The sequence below is a fragment of the Mustela nigripes genome, chromosome 6, assembly GCF_022355385.1.
Source record: "Mustela nigripes isolate SB6536 chromosome 6, MUSNIG.SB6536, whole genome shotgun sequence".
Lineage (NCBI taxonomy): Eukaryota > Metazoa > Chordata > Mammalia > Carnivora > Mustelidae > Mustela > Mustela nigripes.
The window spans coordinates 61,820,694-61,840,643 of NC_081562.1; the positions used below are offsets into that span (position 1 = coordinate 61,820,694).

Here is a 19,950-nt window from a genome sequence, read left to right on the forward strand (position 1 = left end):
TTATACTTCCAGTGAAAAATTTCCAATTTTGGTTATAATTGCCAGAATTAAGGGCAAGAAATATAAAGATTAGAAAGCAAGGGAACCTTTTCTGAGTTTGCATTTGAGGAAAAGTACACCATATTTATTCTCTTTTAAAGAACATTGGATTAAAAAAAATCAACATTGGAAATATAGTTATCTAAATAAGAATGAAAGGATTGAAAGGAAAATTAGAGTTTGAGAAGACAAAGTTAAAATGGCTCTGTTGGGAATTCTAATGAGATTCAGTAAGATCAAGGGCTTGTTCAGCAGTAATGGTTCAAGTCCTCCTTTGCTGTTGTTTTTGTTTTGTTTTAAAGATTTTATTTATTTATTTATTTGAGAAAGGGAGAGAGAGAGTACAAGTGGGCAGAGAGGGAGAGGGAGAAACACATTCCTTGCTGAGCAGGGAGTAGGACACAGGCCTCGATCCCAGAACCCTGAAGGCAGATGCTTAACCATCCAAACCCCCAGGTGCCCCTGAAATCCTCTGAAATTTGATAACATAGGTTTATAATTGTTCTTTTCTTCAAAGGTCTGTAAGATTGGTCACCAGACCCAAAGTGTGGCATTAGAACTCACTCGTTCATTCACTTAAATATTGAGCACCTACTGTGTACTTATGAGATACAACAGTGAACAAAACCATTAATGAATGATGAGACACGATAAACAAGATGAAATAGTAAAATTGTAAAAACTCACAGGAAGTAGGGGTATGAGCCATTCAGTTATTAGGGGGATGAACATCATTGGTAGAGGGAAAAATTAAATATAAATTGAAAAGTAAGAATATCCCAAGTATGTTTGAAAGTATGCCAAGTACGCAAGAAGGCAGAGAGTCGGAGTTAAGTCAGATAATAGGGGGAGAATCTTGTTGGACTAAGACTTTGGTTTTTATTCTTTGTGATGGGAAACTGTTGAAGTTTGAGTAGCCATGGTCTGATGTAATTTTTTTCATAATTTTTACTGAGGTGTAATAAATATAAATGCACCCATTTAAAGTATAGTTTTATATGAGCTTTGACAATTCATCTATGAATCCACCACTGCTGCCACAGTTAAGATCTAGAACATTCCCATTACTCAGAAGTTTTCTAGTGTCAACTCATTGATCTCTTCCCTCTCGTGTGGGTTTTAATGTGCTTGGGTTTCTGTCTTGAAGACAGAGTGTAGGTCAGGATGGGGAAAAGAGGATCAGTCTTTTTTTTTAGTATCTGAGGTGAGAAAAGGCCAGAATAGTTACAGTGGAGATGCTAAGAATTGTTAGATTCTAAATATCTTTTCAAAGTACTACTGACCAGAATTATGGGTGGATCATATGTCAGTTTGATAATGAAAGTAAAGGATGACTCCAGTGTTTTTGGCCTGGGCAATTGGGCAAAAGAATGGAGTTGCCATTTAATAGAAAATTTGAAGAGTAGATTGAGGGAGAGGGAAGTGTCAAGATGTTACTTTTTCACACATTCAATAGAGAATCCATTGCATCTTTCACTTAGATTGATTTAAGAGTTTGAGCCCAGAGAAGAGGTGTGGCTACATATACAAATAATACATTTTCAGCATATTAGTGGTATTTAAAGGAATCAGACTAGATATGATCATCTAGGAATTAAATACAAGTAGAGAAGTGTAAAGAGTGAGGTTTGGGGCTTATCACCAATTTTATTATTTATTTATTTATTAAAGATTTTTATTTATTTAACAGAGAGAGAGATCACAAGTAGGCAGAGAGGGAGGCAGAGAGAGAGAGAGAGAGGGAAGCAGGCTCCCCGCTGAGCAGAGCCCGATGCGGGACTTGATCCCAGAACCCTGAGATCATGACCTGAGCCGAAGGCAGAGGCTTAACCCACTGAGACACCCAGGTGCCCCGACAAGGAAGGTTTTGATGGAAGTGGTATATGTTACACAGAATCACTTCTTTTAGTAGGCAGACTATGCACTGATAACTGTACATTTAAGTTTCCTTGAAACCAAATAAGCAATTATAGGAAATAACCATACAGTTTGCAGAAAAATATGTTGTGAGGTACATACTGTGCAGTTAACCTCATTTGTCTTACTTTAATTGAAACGTTTTCTTTCGAGCCTTCTCCAGAAGAGGTCAGCAGAATCCTAGTTACCAGTCAGTTGGCTTGCTGTGGTTGGTTGGTTTGCATTGTTTTCATGTCTTATTTTTTTGTTAGAGGTATTTTGTTTCAGCATCTTCAGATCTGTTGTTGGGTTCTTAAGTTAATCTCATTGTTCCAGGTCTAGAATTAGAGTACTTAACTATTGGTTTGAAATAATGAGAATAGAAGGTATTTTTATTTTTGTATAAAGTGCTATTTTTGCTTAGTTCCTAATACATTTTGAGGTGTGTGGCTGTTTGCAGCTTAGATTAGATACTGAGATTTAGATTATGAAAACAGTAAGATGCTAATTTTGTTAACATAGAAGTTAACAAGAGTTATAAAATACAATTTCGGTCAGTTATTTAAGCATTTCCGTGAATTTTCAGAATCTCTTAATGAATAACAAGTATGTTGCCCTTTCTACGTTTTATATGTCTTTTTATTCAGGTTGATCCACTATTTAACTTTGATCTGTAGACGCAGATTGGCTCACGTTTCTTTTAAAATAACACAAACCAACCAGCAAACAGAAACATGCAAGCAAACAACAAATATCTTAGTCATAAATTGAAGACTTTTCCTATCTCAGCTGTTGTTATTTTTTCTTTACTTTTCTATTTGTTCTTTAAAAATATTTCAACCAATAATGAATTTTTCGTTGGCAATCTAGCTAATGTTCAGACTTTAATAGATAGTAAAGTAAATAGCATTTTCAGGCCCTTAATAAAGTTAACATTGTGTTAGTATTTGCAATGCAAAACTTCTTCAACTCCTTTTTTCTCTTTTTCTTTTGTGAAAGTACATTACCAAAGGTGAAGGGTCTCAAAGCAGGTCAGAACAAAATATTGTAGTAATATCTGGTCTAGGATATGAACTTAGAAAAATCTTAATTAGAATCAGAAGTGCTTTTTATTGATATATTAAAACAATGTTCCACAAATCATTTTTATGATCTCTTTTATATCATTACTAGGTAATAGCTAAGAGAAAAGAGGATTCTGGAAAGATAAAACTTTTGCTTCATTGGATGCCTGAAGACATGTAAGTATTTGGAATACTATGTATAATGAATAGACTCTTTTATTTTTATTAACCTCTTATACTAAAAAATTTGGATTTGAATATTATAAAAGAATTACAGAAATTAAACTGCAAAACATTTTGACTTGTCCGTATTAAAAAAATAATCTGTGAAAGCTCTTACAGTACCTGCGTCAAGGTATAACTTTACAACTAGCTTTTTTACTATTTTTAATAAAAGTTGTTATAGCAGTTTTTAGTCATTTTTAGGATGTAATCATTTTTAGCATTTTTCAGTGACCCTTAGGTATTATGCAAGCAGCTTTAATTGTGGTTTTGTTTGAATCATTTATTTAAAAAATTTCTGAGTAATTTCTAGCACACAATGATATTTTATAGAAAAATCACTTGGCTAGTTTTCTAGCAGCACTGTGTTTTTCTGACCCAGGTGCTCCTTAATTAGACTTTTCTTTCCCTCTCTCCCTTTCTTCTTCTTTCTCTTACTTCTTCCCCCTTTCTTTTCTTTTCATTTCTTTCTCTTTCTGATTTTATTTATTTAACAGAGAACACAAGGAGGGGGAGGGGCAGAGGGCAAGAGAGAAGGAGGCTCCCTACTGAGCAGAGAGCCTGATGGTGGGGCTCTATCCCAGGGTCCTGAGATCATGACCTGAGCTGAAGACAGACGCTTAACCAACTGAGCCACCCAGGCGCCCCTTAATTAGACATTTCATACTTAATTTTCCTTTTATCTTTTCATTAATTTTTTTTTCTTGTTAGAAAAGGTAATGAAAGTGTATCTTAGAAATTTTGGATAAAATAAAAATTTCCAAGAATAGAATAATTTTTTTTATTAACATATAATGTATTATTAGCCCCAGGGGTATAGGTCTGTGACTCACCAGGTTTACACAGTTCACAGCATTCACCATAGCACTTATCTTCCCCAATGTCCATAACCCCACCACCCTCTCCCTAGCTGCCCCCATCCCTCAGTTTGTTTTGTGAGATTAAGAGTCTCTCGTGGTTTGTCTCCCTCCCGATCCCATCTTGTTTCATTTATTCTTTTCCTACCCCCGTAACCCCACACGTTGCATCTCCACTTCCTCATATCTGGGAGATCATATGATAGTTGTCTTTCTCTGATTGACTTATTTCAATAAGTGTGATACCTTCTGGTTCCATCCACATTGTCGCAAATGGCAAGATTTCATTTTTTTTTGATGGCTGCATAGTAAGGATAGAATAAATTTAAGAGGATGGAATCTCATTGTGTATACTTGGTTTTTCATAAATCTTTAGTATGTGGTTAACATTCGTCTTTGTTATTAAATATTTTTCTATAATGTTTCTCATTCTAAGGACATGTTAATGTGCTGTGAATTAAGAGTTGTTTTTTTTTAAAGATTTTATTTATTTGCTTGACAGACAGATCACAAGTAGGCAGAGAGGCAGGCAGAAGGGGGGGATGCTTACTGTTTTTTTAATCATTTTTCTTAATATTATGTTAGTCACCATACGTAAATCATTGGTTTTTGATGTAGTGTTCCAAGATTCATTGTTTGTGTATAATCCAGTGCTTTATGCAATCTGTGCCCTCCTTAATACCCATTGCCCTCTTTTTTTTTTTTTAAAGAGGAGGGAGAGAGACTGGGGTTAGGAGGAGGGGCAGAGGGAGAGAGAGAGAATGGAGCCCATTGTGGGGCTTGATCTCACAACACTGTGATCATGACCTGAGCCGAAATCAAGAGTCAAATGAATTAAGAGTTCTTAAATAGATTTTGGACTTTACAATACATGCTAGCATATTGGTAAAGAAATCTGGCTTTTTAAAAAATCCTGTGCCTAGGGGTGCCTGGGTGGCTCAGTGGGTTGGGCCTCTGCCTTCGGCTCAGGTCGGTCGGCTCAGGTCATGATCGCATCGGGCTCTCTGCTCAGCGGGGAGCTGCTTTCTCCTCTCTCTCTGCCTGCCTCTCTGCCTACTTGTGATCTCTCTGTCTAATAAATAAAAATCTTAAAAAAAAAAAAAATCCTGTGCCTATTAACTGCCATTAATGTAGAACATATTTTCCACCACCTTCCCCTGGCTCCATCCAGGTTTTGTGGAAATGCTACTGTAAAATATTTTTGAAATGGCTTTGTAAAATTTATTTAATGGGCTCTTTTTTAGCTGAAACATTGAAAGTTGTCCATTCTTCTCCACTATTAAAAGCTATTAAAATCAGTACACAAACTGCAAAATGTTACAGTTTTTGATACTCATTGCCTTTCTGAAAGTTTGTGCCAATTATAATCCCACCTTTTACATTAGAGAACTTATTTCTCTGGCTTACTATTAATACGTCAATTATTATCCTTTTACATTTTGTATTTCTATAATTACATGTAAGATCATTTTTAAACATTTTAATCTTTGGTGAATTGTTGGTTTGTGTCCTTTGTCTCCCCTGTTCCTTTTCCCCCAGTAAATATTTACCTGTTTCATACTGATTTGTAAGAGCTCTTTTTATATTAAGGTTATAAACATAGTTGAAGATAAATTGAAATATATGTGTATTCTTAGTATTCTGGAAATTGATCAGTCCAAGTATCTAAATGCTTTTATTTGAACTTCCTGGTAGGATTAGATTTCTTTGAATTCAGGATTTGATCACATGTGCATTTTTTTTTTTTTTTAAAGATTTTATTTATTTATTTGACAGAGAGAAATCACAAGTAGATGGAGAGGCAGGCAGAGAGAGAGAGAGAGGGAAGCAGGCTCTCTGCTGAGCAGAGAGCCCAATGCGGGACTCGATCCCAGGACTCCGAGATCATGACCTGAGCTGAAGGCAGCGGCCCAACCCACTGAGCCACCCAGGCGCCCCACATGTGCATTTTTTTCCATGGGGTTTATCTAGTGGAGTGTTTACTTATTTAGTCATTAAAAAACTTGGTGTCACCATGAGGAATATAGTCAATAATAGCGTAATGTGATACGGTAACAGAGTAATGTCTAAAATTGTTGAATTACTATGTTTTGGAAGTCAACTGTACCTCAATAAAAAAAAAAAACTCATTGTCAAAATGTCATCAAGTCAAGCTCAAATATGAATTTAGTTAGTAAATTAAAAGACAGTGTTTTGTAATGCATGATTCTGAGTTTGATGTGGCTTTGCCACCAAAAATTCCTAACTCATTCTCAAATTCATGCCTGAAATTTCACTGCCACTTTTTAGCTGAGACTCTGCATCCTTGCTGTTCCTTGGCTCCTGAAAAGCTTGTTAACCTAGGTGACTCAGTCACACTAGCAGAAAAGTCTGGGTAGTGTAAGGTTATACGAAGAGTACGCTGAGCCTCTGCCTTTGGCTCAGGTCATGGTCTCAGCGTCCTGGGATGGAGCCCCGTATTGGACTTTCTGCTCAGCAGGGAGCCTGCTTCCTCCTTTCTCTCTGCCTGCCTCTCTGCCTACTCGTGATTTCTCTCTCTGTGTCAAATAAATAAATAAAATCTTTAAAAAAAAAGAAAAAAGGGAAACCCCTGGTTTCCTGGGGTGGAGGGAAGAATAAGCTTTAAGATTAATGTTATTTCATTTATGCTTGTTTTTTTAATTTGTAGTCTGCCTGATGTGTGGGTGAATGAAAGTGAACGACATCAGTTAAAAACTAAAGTAGTTCATTTATCAAAGCTACCCAAAGATACTGCCTTGCTTTTGGATCCAAACATATACAGGTAATTTAATTCTTGATTTGATGTTTTACTTTTGAATTATAATATTAAATCTCTCTAAATTTTGGATATAAGGTTAAGACTTATTTTTAAGCACTAAATTTCAGTACCAAGCATAGTTTGCTTTCTGGAGCTTTGTATATGGAAATTCCATTATATAAACATTTATAAATTTTAGGATCCAGAAAGATAATATTTTGGTAAAGTTTATATGCCAGTTTAATTCCAGATTTATCTTACGTAGCTTAGATTGTAATATATATAGTATTTCAAAAATAAGTGCCTCTTATTTAAGTATGTAATTCTTTTTATGATACCAATCTTTTGTGGGTCTGGGAATATATTCCATGTGGCCTAAAATACCATAAATGGTTGAATTTTTAAACTTAAACTCCACCCAAACTTTTTAGGAGTACAGTTTAAATATTGTTGTGTTTGTTTTTAAGAGGTAGCTCAGTGTTCACATTGCTAATAATTTTCTGATCTGACCTTTGTTTTAGTGTGCTGTGCTTATGAAGGTATAGGGGGGGAAGGAGAAGAGACCAACATTTCTGACTATGTGCTGAGTCACTTTGCTAGGTGCTTTACATACACTTCATCCTCACAGCAGCCTGTGAAGTAGGTGTTACTATCTCTGTTTTACAGATTGGAAAACTGAGGCAAGAGTTTAAATAGCTTGCCCAAGGTTACACAGATAGTATGTGACTGAACTCTCCTTACTGCCTCCATCCAAATGACATATACTAGGGTAATTCAGAAAGTGGTGAAAATGCTTAAGAAGCACTCTTCATGAGCAAACTTGTGTGTTTTTAAAATCAGTTTTAATTTGATATGTATTTTGCATAGAAATAGGTTGAATAAATAGCATATAATAATTGATAATACCAAATGTGAATTTTAGTTATCATAAGGAGACTGTGTCCTATGCCAAATTCTGAAGCAATTAAACACTTTGAAGGTTCTGTTTATTCTATGACTCAATTTTTTGGAATGTAATTCAGTATAATAAGATTTCTTATAATTGGAGATACCTTTGGAGAATGAAATTCTAACATAATGGGCCTTGCCATGTGGAAACACTGAGACTCTAGAGTTTTCCCTACTCCCCCCCCAAATTTATTTTAAACATCTGATGAAGGTGCTAATAATAAGTACCATCAAAACTTGTTTTTTTGTGGGATGCCTGGGTGGCTCAGTTGGTTAAGCGGCTGCCTTCGGCTCAGGTCATGATCCCAGTGTCCTGGGATTGAGTCCCACATCGGGCTCCTAGCTTGGCAGGAAGCCTGCTTCTCCCTCTCTCTCTGCCTCTGCTGCCACTCTGTCTGCCTGTGTTCACTCTCTCTGACAAATAAATAAATAAAATCTTTAAAAAAAAGAAAACAAAACTTGTTTTTTTGTGATGAACTGTGTTAGAGATTAGCGTAATAAATAGTGAAATTACCTTAAAGGAGAAGACTGAAGGAAATCCACTACCAAAAATATGGGAAAGTCATGATTTACCTTTCTCTTGATAAGAAAAATAATTGAATATTCTTTATTTACTGGTACTTAATTTAGGGTTTATTTCTGCTTACTCTTTGAAGGGAGTAATTAAAATTAGCATTCTAAAAGAGTGATATTTTGGGAAAGCCACCCTGCTATTAGAACTGGTTGTAAACATCCCTTATGCAGAGGGTTGGCAAAGGGGCATGAATCTTAATTACAAGATTCAGACTAACTTCTGTGTTTCTGCCCTATGTTCTACTTGCCCCTCTCTAAGGGTCTTCCTTTTTCACAGACCAGCTTATTTTTGTAATTTTTGTGTATACTGTAAGCAAATTAGATATTTTAGTGAATATTTTTAGGGACTTAAAAAATTCAGGTGCAGAACTACTGTCCAAAAGAACATAGGAAGTGCATTTCATGTTTTCAAAAGTGTACATCTGCAGTTCTTACTGATTTCATTTTTGGGTAATGAACATGTTTTTAAGACCTATTAAATGCATCTGTGGAGTTATTTTTCTTTAACTGTATTTTACCCCCCACCCCCAACCCCTACCTGTTCTTAACATTTAATTTTGAGTCTAAACCTTTATGCTTCTCCTGTTCTGGAAGTTAGCATTAAGTCTTTCCTAAAGTGGTACAGATTAATAGAACTGGCTACATCTGCTGTGATGTAACATGTGAGCAAGGGCTGGATTTGGATTCGGAAAACTTGTGAAATTAAGTAAAAAAGCAATTGTTCTAACTTCTTTTAGGAGACTTATCTTGAGACACATCTCAAAATGAAAGCATGATAAACCTTCTAAAAATATACTCAAAATGAAAACTAGAAATAATATTTACTTAAGATTTAAGCATCAGTTTTAAAGTTCTCTTTGGTTAACATGCATGTGTTAAGCATGAGAATCTCTTTTAGAATCAGATTACTTAAAAAAAAAATTATTAAAAAGCTGTATTATGTAACCGAGTTTGCAATTATTAAAGTATGAAGGCTTTGGAAATAAATTTTAATGATCAATGATTATCACATTGCTTATATCTTATTTAATGTTTTTAATGTCTCTTTTGAAATACTTAATGTGTTTTTGATTCATTCGAATAAAATAATATTCTTTTTTCTCTTTTTCTAGAACAATGCCGCAGAAGAGGTTGAAGAGGTAAAAAATAAATAAATACATAAAAAGCAAACAAGCGGGGACACCTGCAGTCTTAGTCACTGACAATGGGTTTAGTAAAAGTTGCACATTAGAGTCAAACCCTTTCCTTTTTTTTTTTTTTCTTAAATCCAGTATTTAGAATAATATTTATGCTTAGTGTAAACATTCTGTGAATGAAGTAGGCTCTTCTGTGGAATATATTAATATATTACTGTATATCCACATTTTCATGGAATGGTACTGTGGGAGACTGAGCAAACACTCTTCTGGCAACTTAGTGGAACAGCTTCTTAAAGGCTTTGCATGCTTGCTGCTTTAAGCTGCTTTTTCCCCCCTTTTAGCGATTACAGTAGTTTATATTGGAAAGAAAACAATTACAACATGTGCCCTTAAAAATACCAAAAGCACTGTAAGGATGTTTGTCTTGACAGTGTCTATTGATTTGAAGTCATATTAGGAAATATTTTGACAATGAAAATTATCAAGAGATAATTTACCTTTCGATTATGATAAATAGATGTGATTGGTTGCCATTTGTGTTCTTTTGCAGAACTCTGATAAGAAAAGTGTTCAATTTGTATTTAAGCAAACAGTGAACGACATTTGCAATCAACTAAAAATTCGTCTATCGAATTAGGGCTGAAAATTTCTGTTAAAGAGTGTTGCAGTATGTCTGGTGGCTCCCTTTTCAGGACTAGGGTTTTCTCATGGAGTACAGTATGTTAATATTTACCTTATATAACTAATCTGTTAACGGTTTTTGAAAAACCTCTATTTCCAATTATTTGAATAATCCTCATATTTTCATTTTAACCTATATAAGCCTCTAATTTTTTTTTTTTCTGAGGAAAGCATTTGGTTTATGAGTTGTTTTTTCTTAACATAAGAAAAAAAAATTTTTTTTTTAAAGTATTTCAAACTGAATCCTTTATGCACCAAAGTTGGTTTTGAAAGGAAAATAAAATCACTTTCTTGCTTGGTAAGCAAGAAGCCATATGGATTTTTTTTAACTTACAGAAATGGAAATATGTGTAACTTGTTAGTATTGTATCAAACAAATGTTGCATAGAGATAATAGAACATTGCTTGTAAATAATTCAGCAGATTTGTAATATATTTTTATATTATGAAATGTACTGTAGATGTTTTTCTAGAGGCATGAAAGTTAAATGTATATATTATGGGTAGAAATAATATTGAAGGATATTGTAATTCACTAGTGCTGCCAGAGGAATTGTTAATAAAGCACCTTCTTTAACAATAAATGTCTTTGCAGACTTAAGGGACTATGTACTACTGTTAATATCTATAAGAACAAAACACATTGAACATCCTTCCAGAAAGTCTTTTGAGGGAGGACCTATACCCATAATAGAATTATGGCACTCATTTCTGACAGTGACCGTGAAATCAATTATTTCCTTACTGTTGGAAGGACATATTGTAAAGTATATGTGGTTATATGCAGTCAAACTGCAGAAAATACTCCTGATTGAGGAGTTTTCACTTTACTACAGTGATATAAAAACCAGCAGTTTTTACACTAAATTTTTTAAAGAAAAGAATAGACAAAAATATAGAATTAAGCCTTTGGTTCCAAAATGGGAAAGGTTCCATGATACATAAATCATTTCTCATTTACTTTAAAAAAATTTTAAAAATAGTAAAAATTATGGGAGACTTTATTCGTTAACAGTGGGGTAAAGAGCTATATACATGAAATGAGTCATATAAAATTAAATGAAGTGCAAATAAAAGCACTGCTACTATAAGACGTTCTGGAATGGTTGTTTAATAAGGGTATTATCTGTTTGATCTGTAGCAAATGTGATTTTATTTTTGAAGAGAAAAGCAGTGTGTTTTACTTTTTTTTTTGTTTTCTTTTGCTTAAGCACTTCATCATTTGCTTTATTCTGTATCTACGAAGTAATCTGCAATCTTCTTTGTTATTTTAAAATTTTGATTTGTTATAAAATTGCCAAATAGAAGTGTTTCAGATATATAGTTTGTACCTGTATTTTTTATTTTATTGCCTCATGTTCTTGTAAGTCATTCTTAATTGACCGATGATTGTAGACCTTGCCTGAGTATTTTTTCTAATAAAACAAAAGCAAATCACATTTAGCTTCAAAATTGTAACAATTCAATTAAATTTTAAAACGACATCTGAAATATACATCTCATATTTTCTTGAAGGGCACAACAAATAAGTTTTTTCATTGTTTGGAAATATTTAGATGTCAAAACCAAATTTCATGGTTATGGATTAGCTAGCCTCTGAGTACTTAATTACTCATGGTACTTTGCTGCTTATTTGACTTTGGTCCGATACTATCTATACTAAAACACCAAAAGGAATATGGAATTAAAATGAAATAGTTTTATAACTTGTATATATACATGTATACACATGCAATTAAGATTGGGAAATAAGTGTGAACATTTTAACCAAAAATAGTTTATTTAGTGATGTTTAACATTTATATTGTTTCTCCTAACCCCCATATCTGACATATTTGGAGTATGGCACCTGAAATTATCAGAATCCATTGTATGGTTCGGCAGCAGGCAAACTGGCACCCACAGGCGTGTATTCGTTCATGTATGTATTGTCTGTGACTGGTTTCTCCCTGTAGTGGCAGAGTCGAGGAGTGAGAACGTAAGGCCTGTAAACCCAAAATACTTAATCTCTGACCTTTTAAGGAAAAATTTGCCAGTTCCTGATATAGTCGATAAAATTTTGGAAAATAAACATAGGCCACACAAATTAATCTACATTTTAATCTAATAGTATTAATTTTGGTACCAAACCAGTACAGTAACTTTTCAGTAAATATTGTTATATATTAGGTACCTGCAACAAATGGTGTTTTTTAAAAAAAATTATACATTGAAATTCTTAATAGTTACCAACATTTCACCATTTGTGTTTTTGTTTCCTTAGGACTAAATGAGAATTGTAAATCAGATTATGTTTAAGCCATAAGGCATACCTGCTCTATATAAAAGAATTTTGGAAGTGGAAAATATTGTAAAATTTTAAATTCTTTATTTTTCTAATAAATTTTTTCCTATATAAATTTTCCCTAAAGTGGACACACATGAATTCTGAATTTCAGATTGAAGGAAATTAAGATGAAAAGTAATTAACCCTCAATACATATTTTAAGATTTGTTTTACTCTGATTGAAAGCATTGATAATTATGTCAGTAAATCTTTGACTGTAAAACTTCTTTCCCTTTCACACCTTAATAAAATGTTTTAAATACATAAGTATTCTTAAAAGGGTAGAATTTGCTAGTTATTTAAAAAATCTTTTATTGTTTGTTATTTGAATTCTTGTTTTAATAATATATGATTAACAGAAATGTTACTCACTCTGAAAAAATTTAAAATGGGAAAATATGATTGAAGTCTATAAAATAGTTGGTGGGGGCTTTCTATATACTTATTATTATTTTTAAGTCTTTTTAATATGTCTGGGTAGTTCTCTAAAAGGCAAACACAAATTCTTAGTTTAGGTATGATAAACTGTTATTTATCTGTCAAACAGGGCCTAGGGTTACAGACCTACAAGGAGATGCTAATAAACATAACAGTCTTTCTTAAGAAAGGTAGTTAAATCCTGTATGTCATTTGAATGTTTTGGAGTTTTAAGACTTAAGCAATCTCTATACCCTGGGGCTTGAACTCAACCCTGAGATCAAAGTTGCATGTTGCACTCATCGAGCTAGTGAGGCACCCTGAATGTTTTGGGTTTTTGGGGAACCGTAATGGTAAATTTTGAAAATGAAAAATACTCTTCTAGAAAATGTAGACTATTTTTTAGAAGGATAAAGTTTCTTAAAAATTTCATGCATACTTTTCTTTTTTTAATTTAATTCTTAGAGAATGTGACATCGTGGAGGACTTTATAATTCCAGCACTACAGCTTTATATATATTTTTTAAAAGATTTATTTATTTATTTATTTGTTGGGGGGGGGGGTTGGGGAGGGGTAGGGAGTAGGAGGGAGAGTCTGAAATAGACTCTGTGCTGAACGCAGAACCAGATGCGGGGCTCAATCTCCTGACCCTCATTACCACCCAGATCACATCTTGAGTTGAAACCGAGTCAGACGCCTAACCAACTGCACCAATCAGGTGCCCCAGTAGTTTTAATATAAATAAGGGTCTGCAGCATTCTTTTTTATCCTTTTAGGTTAGAGTATTTTGTCATTTCTAATGGTTATGAACCTCAAGAGCCTTAAAAATGTAATGAAATGCTGTATTTTTATTTTTAATTAAAAAAGACTTAAAATATTGACATAGTCCAATTTATTTTCTGAATCAGGTTTGGATGGTATATAATACATGGTTCTATTACTCTGAAAATTAAAAAGGAGTTGTACATGGCTACAGCAGGAGTTACAAAGCACATTTTTTTCCCCCCTCGGTCAGTATTATTTTCACTATACCAAACTGCTTTTTGCAATGTGTGAGAGGAAATAAATGTACATTGTAATACCACTGTAAAGTTGTTTTCACTGTTTCTGCCACAGCCAGTCCCTAGCATGATACATGGCATGAAATAGTCTGTAAGACAGTCTGTTGAAAGGGTGTTACAGGTGAGTACTTGTTGCAGGAACATGTTTTGGAGAATTATGTCCATAAAACACTAATAGGATAGAACAATCTGGCTTAAACCACACTGTGATAATATTTATGTACCTTTATTTATGACCCTATAAAGGGAGATACACTTCTGTTTGTCTGAACATTTTCAATATAAAGGATTATTGATGTTACTATATTTTTACATATTCAGTTGTAATGTAACCATTTGGGGTTTATTTTTATTAATAAGGGGCTCAATTTAGTTTTCCATTTTTTATAATACCTCAATTTATGATATGAATAACATTTTTTTTCATTTAAGCCAACATATAGTAGATACTTAGTTTCAGATGTTATGTTCAATAATTTATCAGTTGCGTAAAGCACTCACTGCTTTGATTTAAATTTTTAAGTAATAACACTACTTTGAAGGAGTTACCCAATATTTGATTTCTTTATTTAAATGTTTTGTCATGGTCCCAGAACATTGCCCCCCGAAGAACCTGTTTTCCTTTTCAGTATTTATATGCTTCTGCTAAAGAAAAATCTATGTGTTACAAATCTTAGGAATTGACTAAGAAATTGCCAAGGACTTACGTGTTCCTATTAAAACCATTTCAGGAATTTATTTATGCATAATGCACCTTGCGTAAGATTATTAAATTTGGGGCCTTTTTCTGTTTAGTAAAACAGTTTTCTTAGAGACTGTGTAGCAAGGGAATAATAATAGATTGTAAAATGTGGGCATTTACTCTTACACTGGGCCCAGTGTAAGTAGTTTAGTATAAACATTATCGAGCATTGCAGAAGAAAAGGTGTAGGTCAGAAGATTCCTAGGGTAGGTCTTTGAATTTCAAAAATTAAGGAAACCTAACTGGTTTCTTCTTAGTACTTGAATATTTTCTTAATACCTGCTTAATAGCTTTAAAAGTGTAGCAAATGTAATAAATGTCATTCTTTATAGAAGTTAAGAAAGCTTATTTAAGGGGCGCCTGGGTGGCCCAGTGGGTTAAAACCTCTGCCTTCGGCTCAGGTCACGATCCCAGATCCTGGGATCGAGCCCTGCATCCCGCATCGGGCTCTCTGCTCAGCCGGGAGCCTGCTTCCTCTCTCTCTCTTCTCTGCCTCTCTGCCTACTTGTGTCTGTCTAAATAAATAAAAAAGATCTTAAAAAAAAAAAAAACTTATTTAAGTTTCTGTGTATCTCCCTGTATGTTCTTCCCTAAATCAACCAAAATACCTAGTTTTCTATTTAAATGCCATTCGTTTTCTATTTAAATGCCATTTTCTATTTAAATGCCAATCAGCACTTCATTCAGACTTTGTCTTCAACATCGGTAGTATTTAAGAAATATTAATTTTAGTTTCTCTCATTAAAATTATTGCCTAAATGAAGAAATTAATATGTAGGAAATAGCGATAAAAGTGAAAATCCTCACTTTCAACTGACCACACATTTTTGGTCTCCAGATAAATCTTTTGTTGAGTCCTTCCCTGACTATTTCTGTGCTTGCTTCTTAAATTGTTAAACATTCAGTTCTAGGATTTGGCTTTTACTTAAGACCTCTGTTCTTTATTCTTTTTTATGGCCAGGTACGATGTGCCATAAATTATCTAGTCATTCCTACTGGTTGACATTGAAATTGTGTACAGATTTGGTGTCATATAATAAATATAGTAGCATCCTTGAAAATATATTTGGAGCGATTTCTGTAGTGTAGTCTCCTGGGAGAGATGATTAGCTGACTTAAAGAGTTAGTGAGTTGGGTCTTTTTTAAGTTTTGGTATTGCCAAAGTTTTGGTGTGCTGTAAACATAAAATATCAACTGAATGTGTTTTTCCCTGCACTGTACCAGTACTTAAATATCAACCTTTAAATTTTAATCAGTCGAAGTGGAAAGTGGGTTATGAGAATTGCCCGGGTTGATTCTCAGTTCAATTGAAAACTAGCTTTGTGGTTTGGGGAAGTTGAACTTTTGTCTTTTTTTTTTTTTTAAGATTATTTGACAGAGACAGCAAGAGAGGGAACACAGCAGGGGGAGTGGGAGAGGGAGAAGCAGGCTTCTCGCCAAGCAGGGAACCTCAGGTGGGACTCCATCCCAGGACCTTGGGATCATGACCCAAGCCAAAGGCAGAAGCTTACTGAGCCACCCAGGTGCCCCATGATTTTTCATTTTGTAAAATGGCATGCTATGGTTACTTAGTTGATACAATTTGTATAGTCCTTGTTTTGATCATGGTTTGAAAGAGTACAGTCTTAATCTTTGTTTTCTTACTCCTTTTTCAAAAAAAGATTTAATTATTTTAGAGCATGTGAGCGAGTGGGGGGAGGGTCAGAAAGTGTGGGTGGGGGGATATAAGCTGACTCCCTGCTGAGTGCAGAGTCCAACGTGGGTTTCCATCCCATGCCCCTGAGATCTTGACCTGAGCCAAAATCAAGTCAGAGGCTTAACTGACTCAGCCACCCAGGTACCCCTGGATCTTCTAATCCCTTTAAACTCCTTCTAGACTTGGTCTTTTATCATTGGAAGAAATCTCATGTAAGTTCCTTCATCTTCTGATTATTCTTGGGGAATAAGAAGCTCTCCAATCACATGTAATCACAAAAATAATCTCATTTTTTTTTTTTTTTAAATAATCTCATTTTCATCTTGACTTCAGTATTTTATTTCTGAGTCAGTTTTAATGGTACAATTAGATGAGTTTTGACAGATGCACATAACCATGAAATCAACAATTACACAACATTTCCGTTGGCCTCCCAAAGTTTCCTCATGCTTGTCTGTATTGTGTCCTCCGCAGCCCAGGCCAGCCAAACACTGAGCTATAGTCTCTTAATGTAGATGGGTTTCCATTTTCTAAAATGTAAATGAATCATATAGAGTGTACTCTATGGTGTTTGGCTTTCACGTAGCATGACGATTTTGAAATGGAACAACAAATATGCTAAATATTTACATTTCCTACTTATCTAGTGATCACATTTTATCTGTTTTCTATTTATATATTAAGTAGGTAGTGGGAGCACAAAATTACCTGAACTCTACTGACTTCAGGTTATTATTCCAGATCATCACTTCAGATTTATTAAGTATGAAAGACTTCTGGGATGTTATTAGGCAGTGTTTAAAGAAACCTTTAAGGCAGTTTTTTAAAAAGCAGTTATCTGTTTAATTTTAACTTATTATCAGTTTTTAAGATAGTTGTGTGGCCTAAGATGGAAGTCTTTGGGTGTTTATACTGAAGATGTTAGAGCAAGTATTTCTACCAAAGAAATTTGTTGTGCCATACTAGGGATGTCCTGAAGTTAACTGTTAGTGTTTGAATTTAATAAACTATTAATGAAACACAGAATCTTAGCGCCTCTGCGAAGTTCAAGGGTCTCTGCCCTGGATGCTAGGGGTTCGGTGATGAACAAAATAAATATTCTTGATCTCATGGAACTTAAAAGTGTGTGGATGGGGGATGACAGACAATATGTAAATGAGTAATATGTACAGAGGGTTGAGGTGGTATAAGTTCTATGAAGGAAAAGAAAATGGAGGGAAGGACAGAATTTGTCATGCACGTTAAGTATGGTAGCTCATAAGGCCTTACTGAAGGGTTATACTTGAGCAAAGCCTTGTTGGAGCTTTAGTGGGAAGTCATGTAATATCTGGGGAATAAGCATTCCTGGCACAGAGAACAGCAAGTATAAAAACCCTCGAGGCAAGATCATTTATTCAAATGTACATTTCGCTTACATTGTCTTAGCATGACTCCAGGCGTTGGTGATGTTGTGTTTAACAAGACATTAAAAAACATTAAAAAGTAATTTTATCTTTGCGGAGATGGGAAGCCGTTGGAAGGATTTGAGCAGAGAAAAGTGATGTTCTGAATTGTTTTTAAAGAGTCATTCTAATGACTGAAGAACTGACTATAAGGGAGCAAAGGCAGAGGCTGGATGAGCATTTAAAAGACTGTAAGTATAATCTGGAACCAGAATGTGTGGTGGTAACAAGTTGGAACTTGGAAATTCACTGGAGGTAGATTTGCTGAGAGTTCAGATGGGGTATGAGAGTTAAGAATGAGTCCAGGTTATTTTGGCATGATACTGGTTAAAATAGAGCTGCCAGCCTCAGTAGTTATGGGAACGACTGCAGGATGGACAGGAGGGAGCTGAATTAAGCTTTGAATGGTTTATATTGGGATGCTTATTAGACAGCCAAGGTGGAGGTATCATGAGTTAGGGGAATTTATTTTTTCCTTAAAAAAAAAAAAGGATTTTATTTATTTATGAGAGTGTGTGTGCAGGGGTAGGAGCAGAGGAAGAGGGACAAGGAGACTCAGTGCTGAGGGTCGAGCCCAACACAGGGCTTGATCTCGACCCTGGCATCATGATCCGAGCTGAAACCGAGTCCTAAGCTTGACCAACTGAGCCACCCAGGCGCCCCAATTTAGAGGAATTTATAGTAGAATTGATTTAAGGTAGAAGACCAGTGAATACAATTTACATACTTTCTTTGAAAATCTAGGTGAGGTTTAAATTTCACCTCCAGTGAAGAGTTTATAAATTCCTTGAGAGTTGGCTTGAGCAAGAGCAGGACCTGGGTACTTTCCAAACAAGCAGCAAGCTGCATAAATTCAACCTAAGACCTCGTTAGAAACAGATACTTGATATGCTTAACAGCTGCCAAATGATGGTAAACAATGATCAATGGTTCAAGTTGATTGTGATAAAAAATTTAGGTATAGTAAGAACTGCTTATCCTTACATCCCGTGTACCAAAGGGATGTACCAAAGGTAACCCAATTAAATCACTTATTTTTAACGAACATGGAAATACTTCATTTTATTTATTTCATTTCATTTCATTTTTTAAGATTTTATTTATTTGAGAGACCAGGAGAGAGAGCATGAGTGGGAGTGGGCAGAGGGAGAGGGAAAAGCAGACTACCCCCTGAGCAGGGAGCCCAACTCTGGGCTCCATTCCAGGACCCTGGGATCATACCTTAGTTGAAGGCAGACACTTTACTGACTGAGCCACCGAGGCGCCCCTATTTTATTTTAAAGATTGATTTATTTTAGAGAGAGAGAGAGAAGCAGTCTCCTTGCCACGTGTGGAGCTGGACTTGGGGCTGAATCTCACCGCCCTGAAATTGTGACCTGAGCTGAAATTGAGCTGAAGGCTCAGCTGGCAGAGCCATGCAAGCACCCTGGGAACATCTCAGGTTTTATTTTGTATTTCAGCCAGAAATTTTTTAGAATTGAAATTTAGTTGATAATACAATGTTACATTAGTTTCAGGTATACAACCTAATAATTCAACAGTTCTGTACATTATAAAATGCTCTATTGTCTAAGCTGTGCTTTTCATCCCTGTGACTTTTTCTTAGACATATTTCACTTAGTGGAATATTAAGTCGATCCATCTTGCAAAGGACAAGATTTCTTTTTTATGGCTGAGTAATATTCCATTATTATTACATATAGTGTGTGTATATATATATATATATATGAGATACATGTACGTATACACACCATAGCTTCATTGATCTACTGATGGACAATTAGGTTGCCTCCATATCTTAGTTATTATAAATAATTCTACAAGAATTATTTGAATTATTATTTGAATTAGTGGTTTTATTTTCCTTGGGTTAAATGCCTAGCGTGGGGATGTACTGGGTCATAGGGTAGTTCTTTTTTTTTTTTTTTTAAAGATTTTATTTATTTATTTGACAGAGAGAGATCACAAGTAGGCAGAGAGGCAAGCAGAGAGAGAGGAGGAAGCAGGCACCCTGCTGAGCAGAGAGCCCGATGTGGGACTCGATCCCAGGACTCTGAGATCATGACCTGAGCCTTCGGCTCAGGTCAT

The 19,950-nt window shown here is 34.8% G+C and overlaps 1 protein-coding gene across 1 annotated transcript in view; it reads left to right on the top strand.

Moving 5' to 3' along the window:
• Positions 1–11,620, top strand: part of AEBP2 (AE binding protein 2) — a 64,791-nt gene extending 53,171 nt beyond the window's left edge. The window contains exons 6-9 of the mRNA XM_059402687.1: positions 3,109–3,176; positions 6,747–6,860; positions 9,470–9,496; positions 10,047–11,620. Coding sequence (XP_059258670.1) covers positions 3,109–3,176; positions 6,747–6,860; positions 9,470–9,496; positions 10,047–10,092 — 255 coding nt within the window. The 3' untranslated portion in view covers positions 10,093–11,620. The remainder of the gene's footprint in view (positions 1–3,108; positions 3,177–6,746; positions 6,861–9,469; positions 9,497–10,046) is intronic.
• The last annotated feature ends 8,330 nt before the right edge of the window (positions 11,621–19,950 follow it).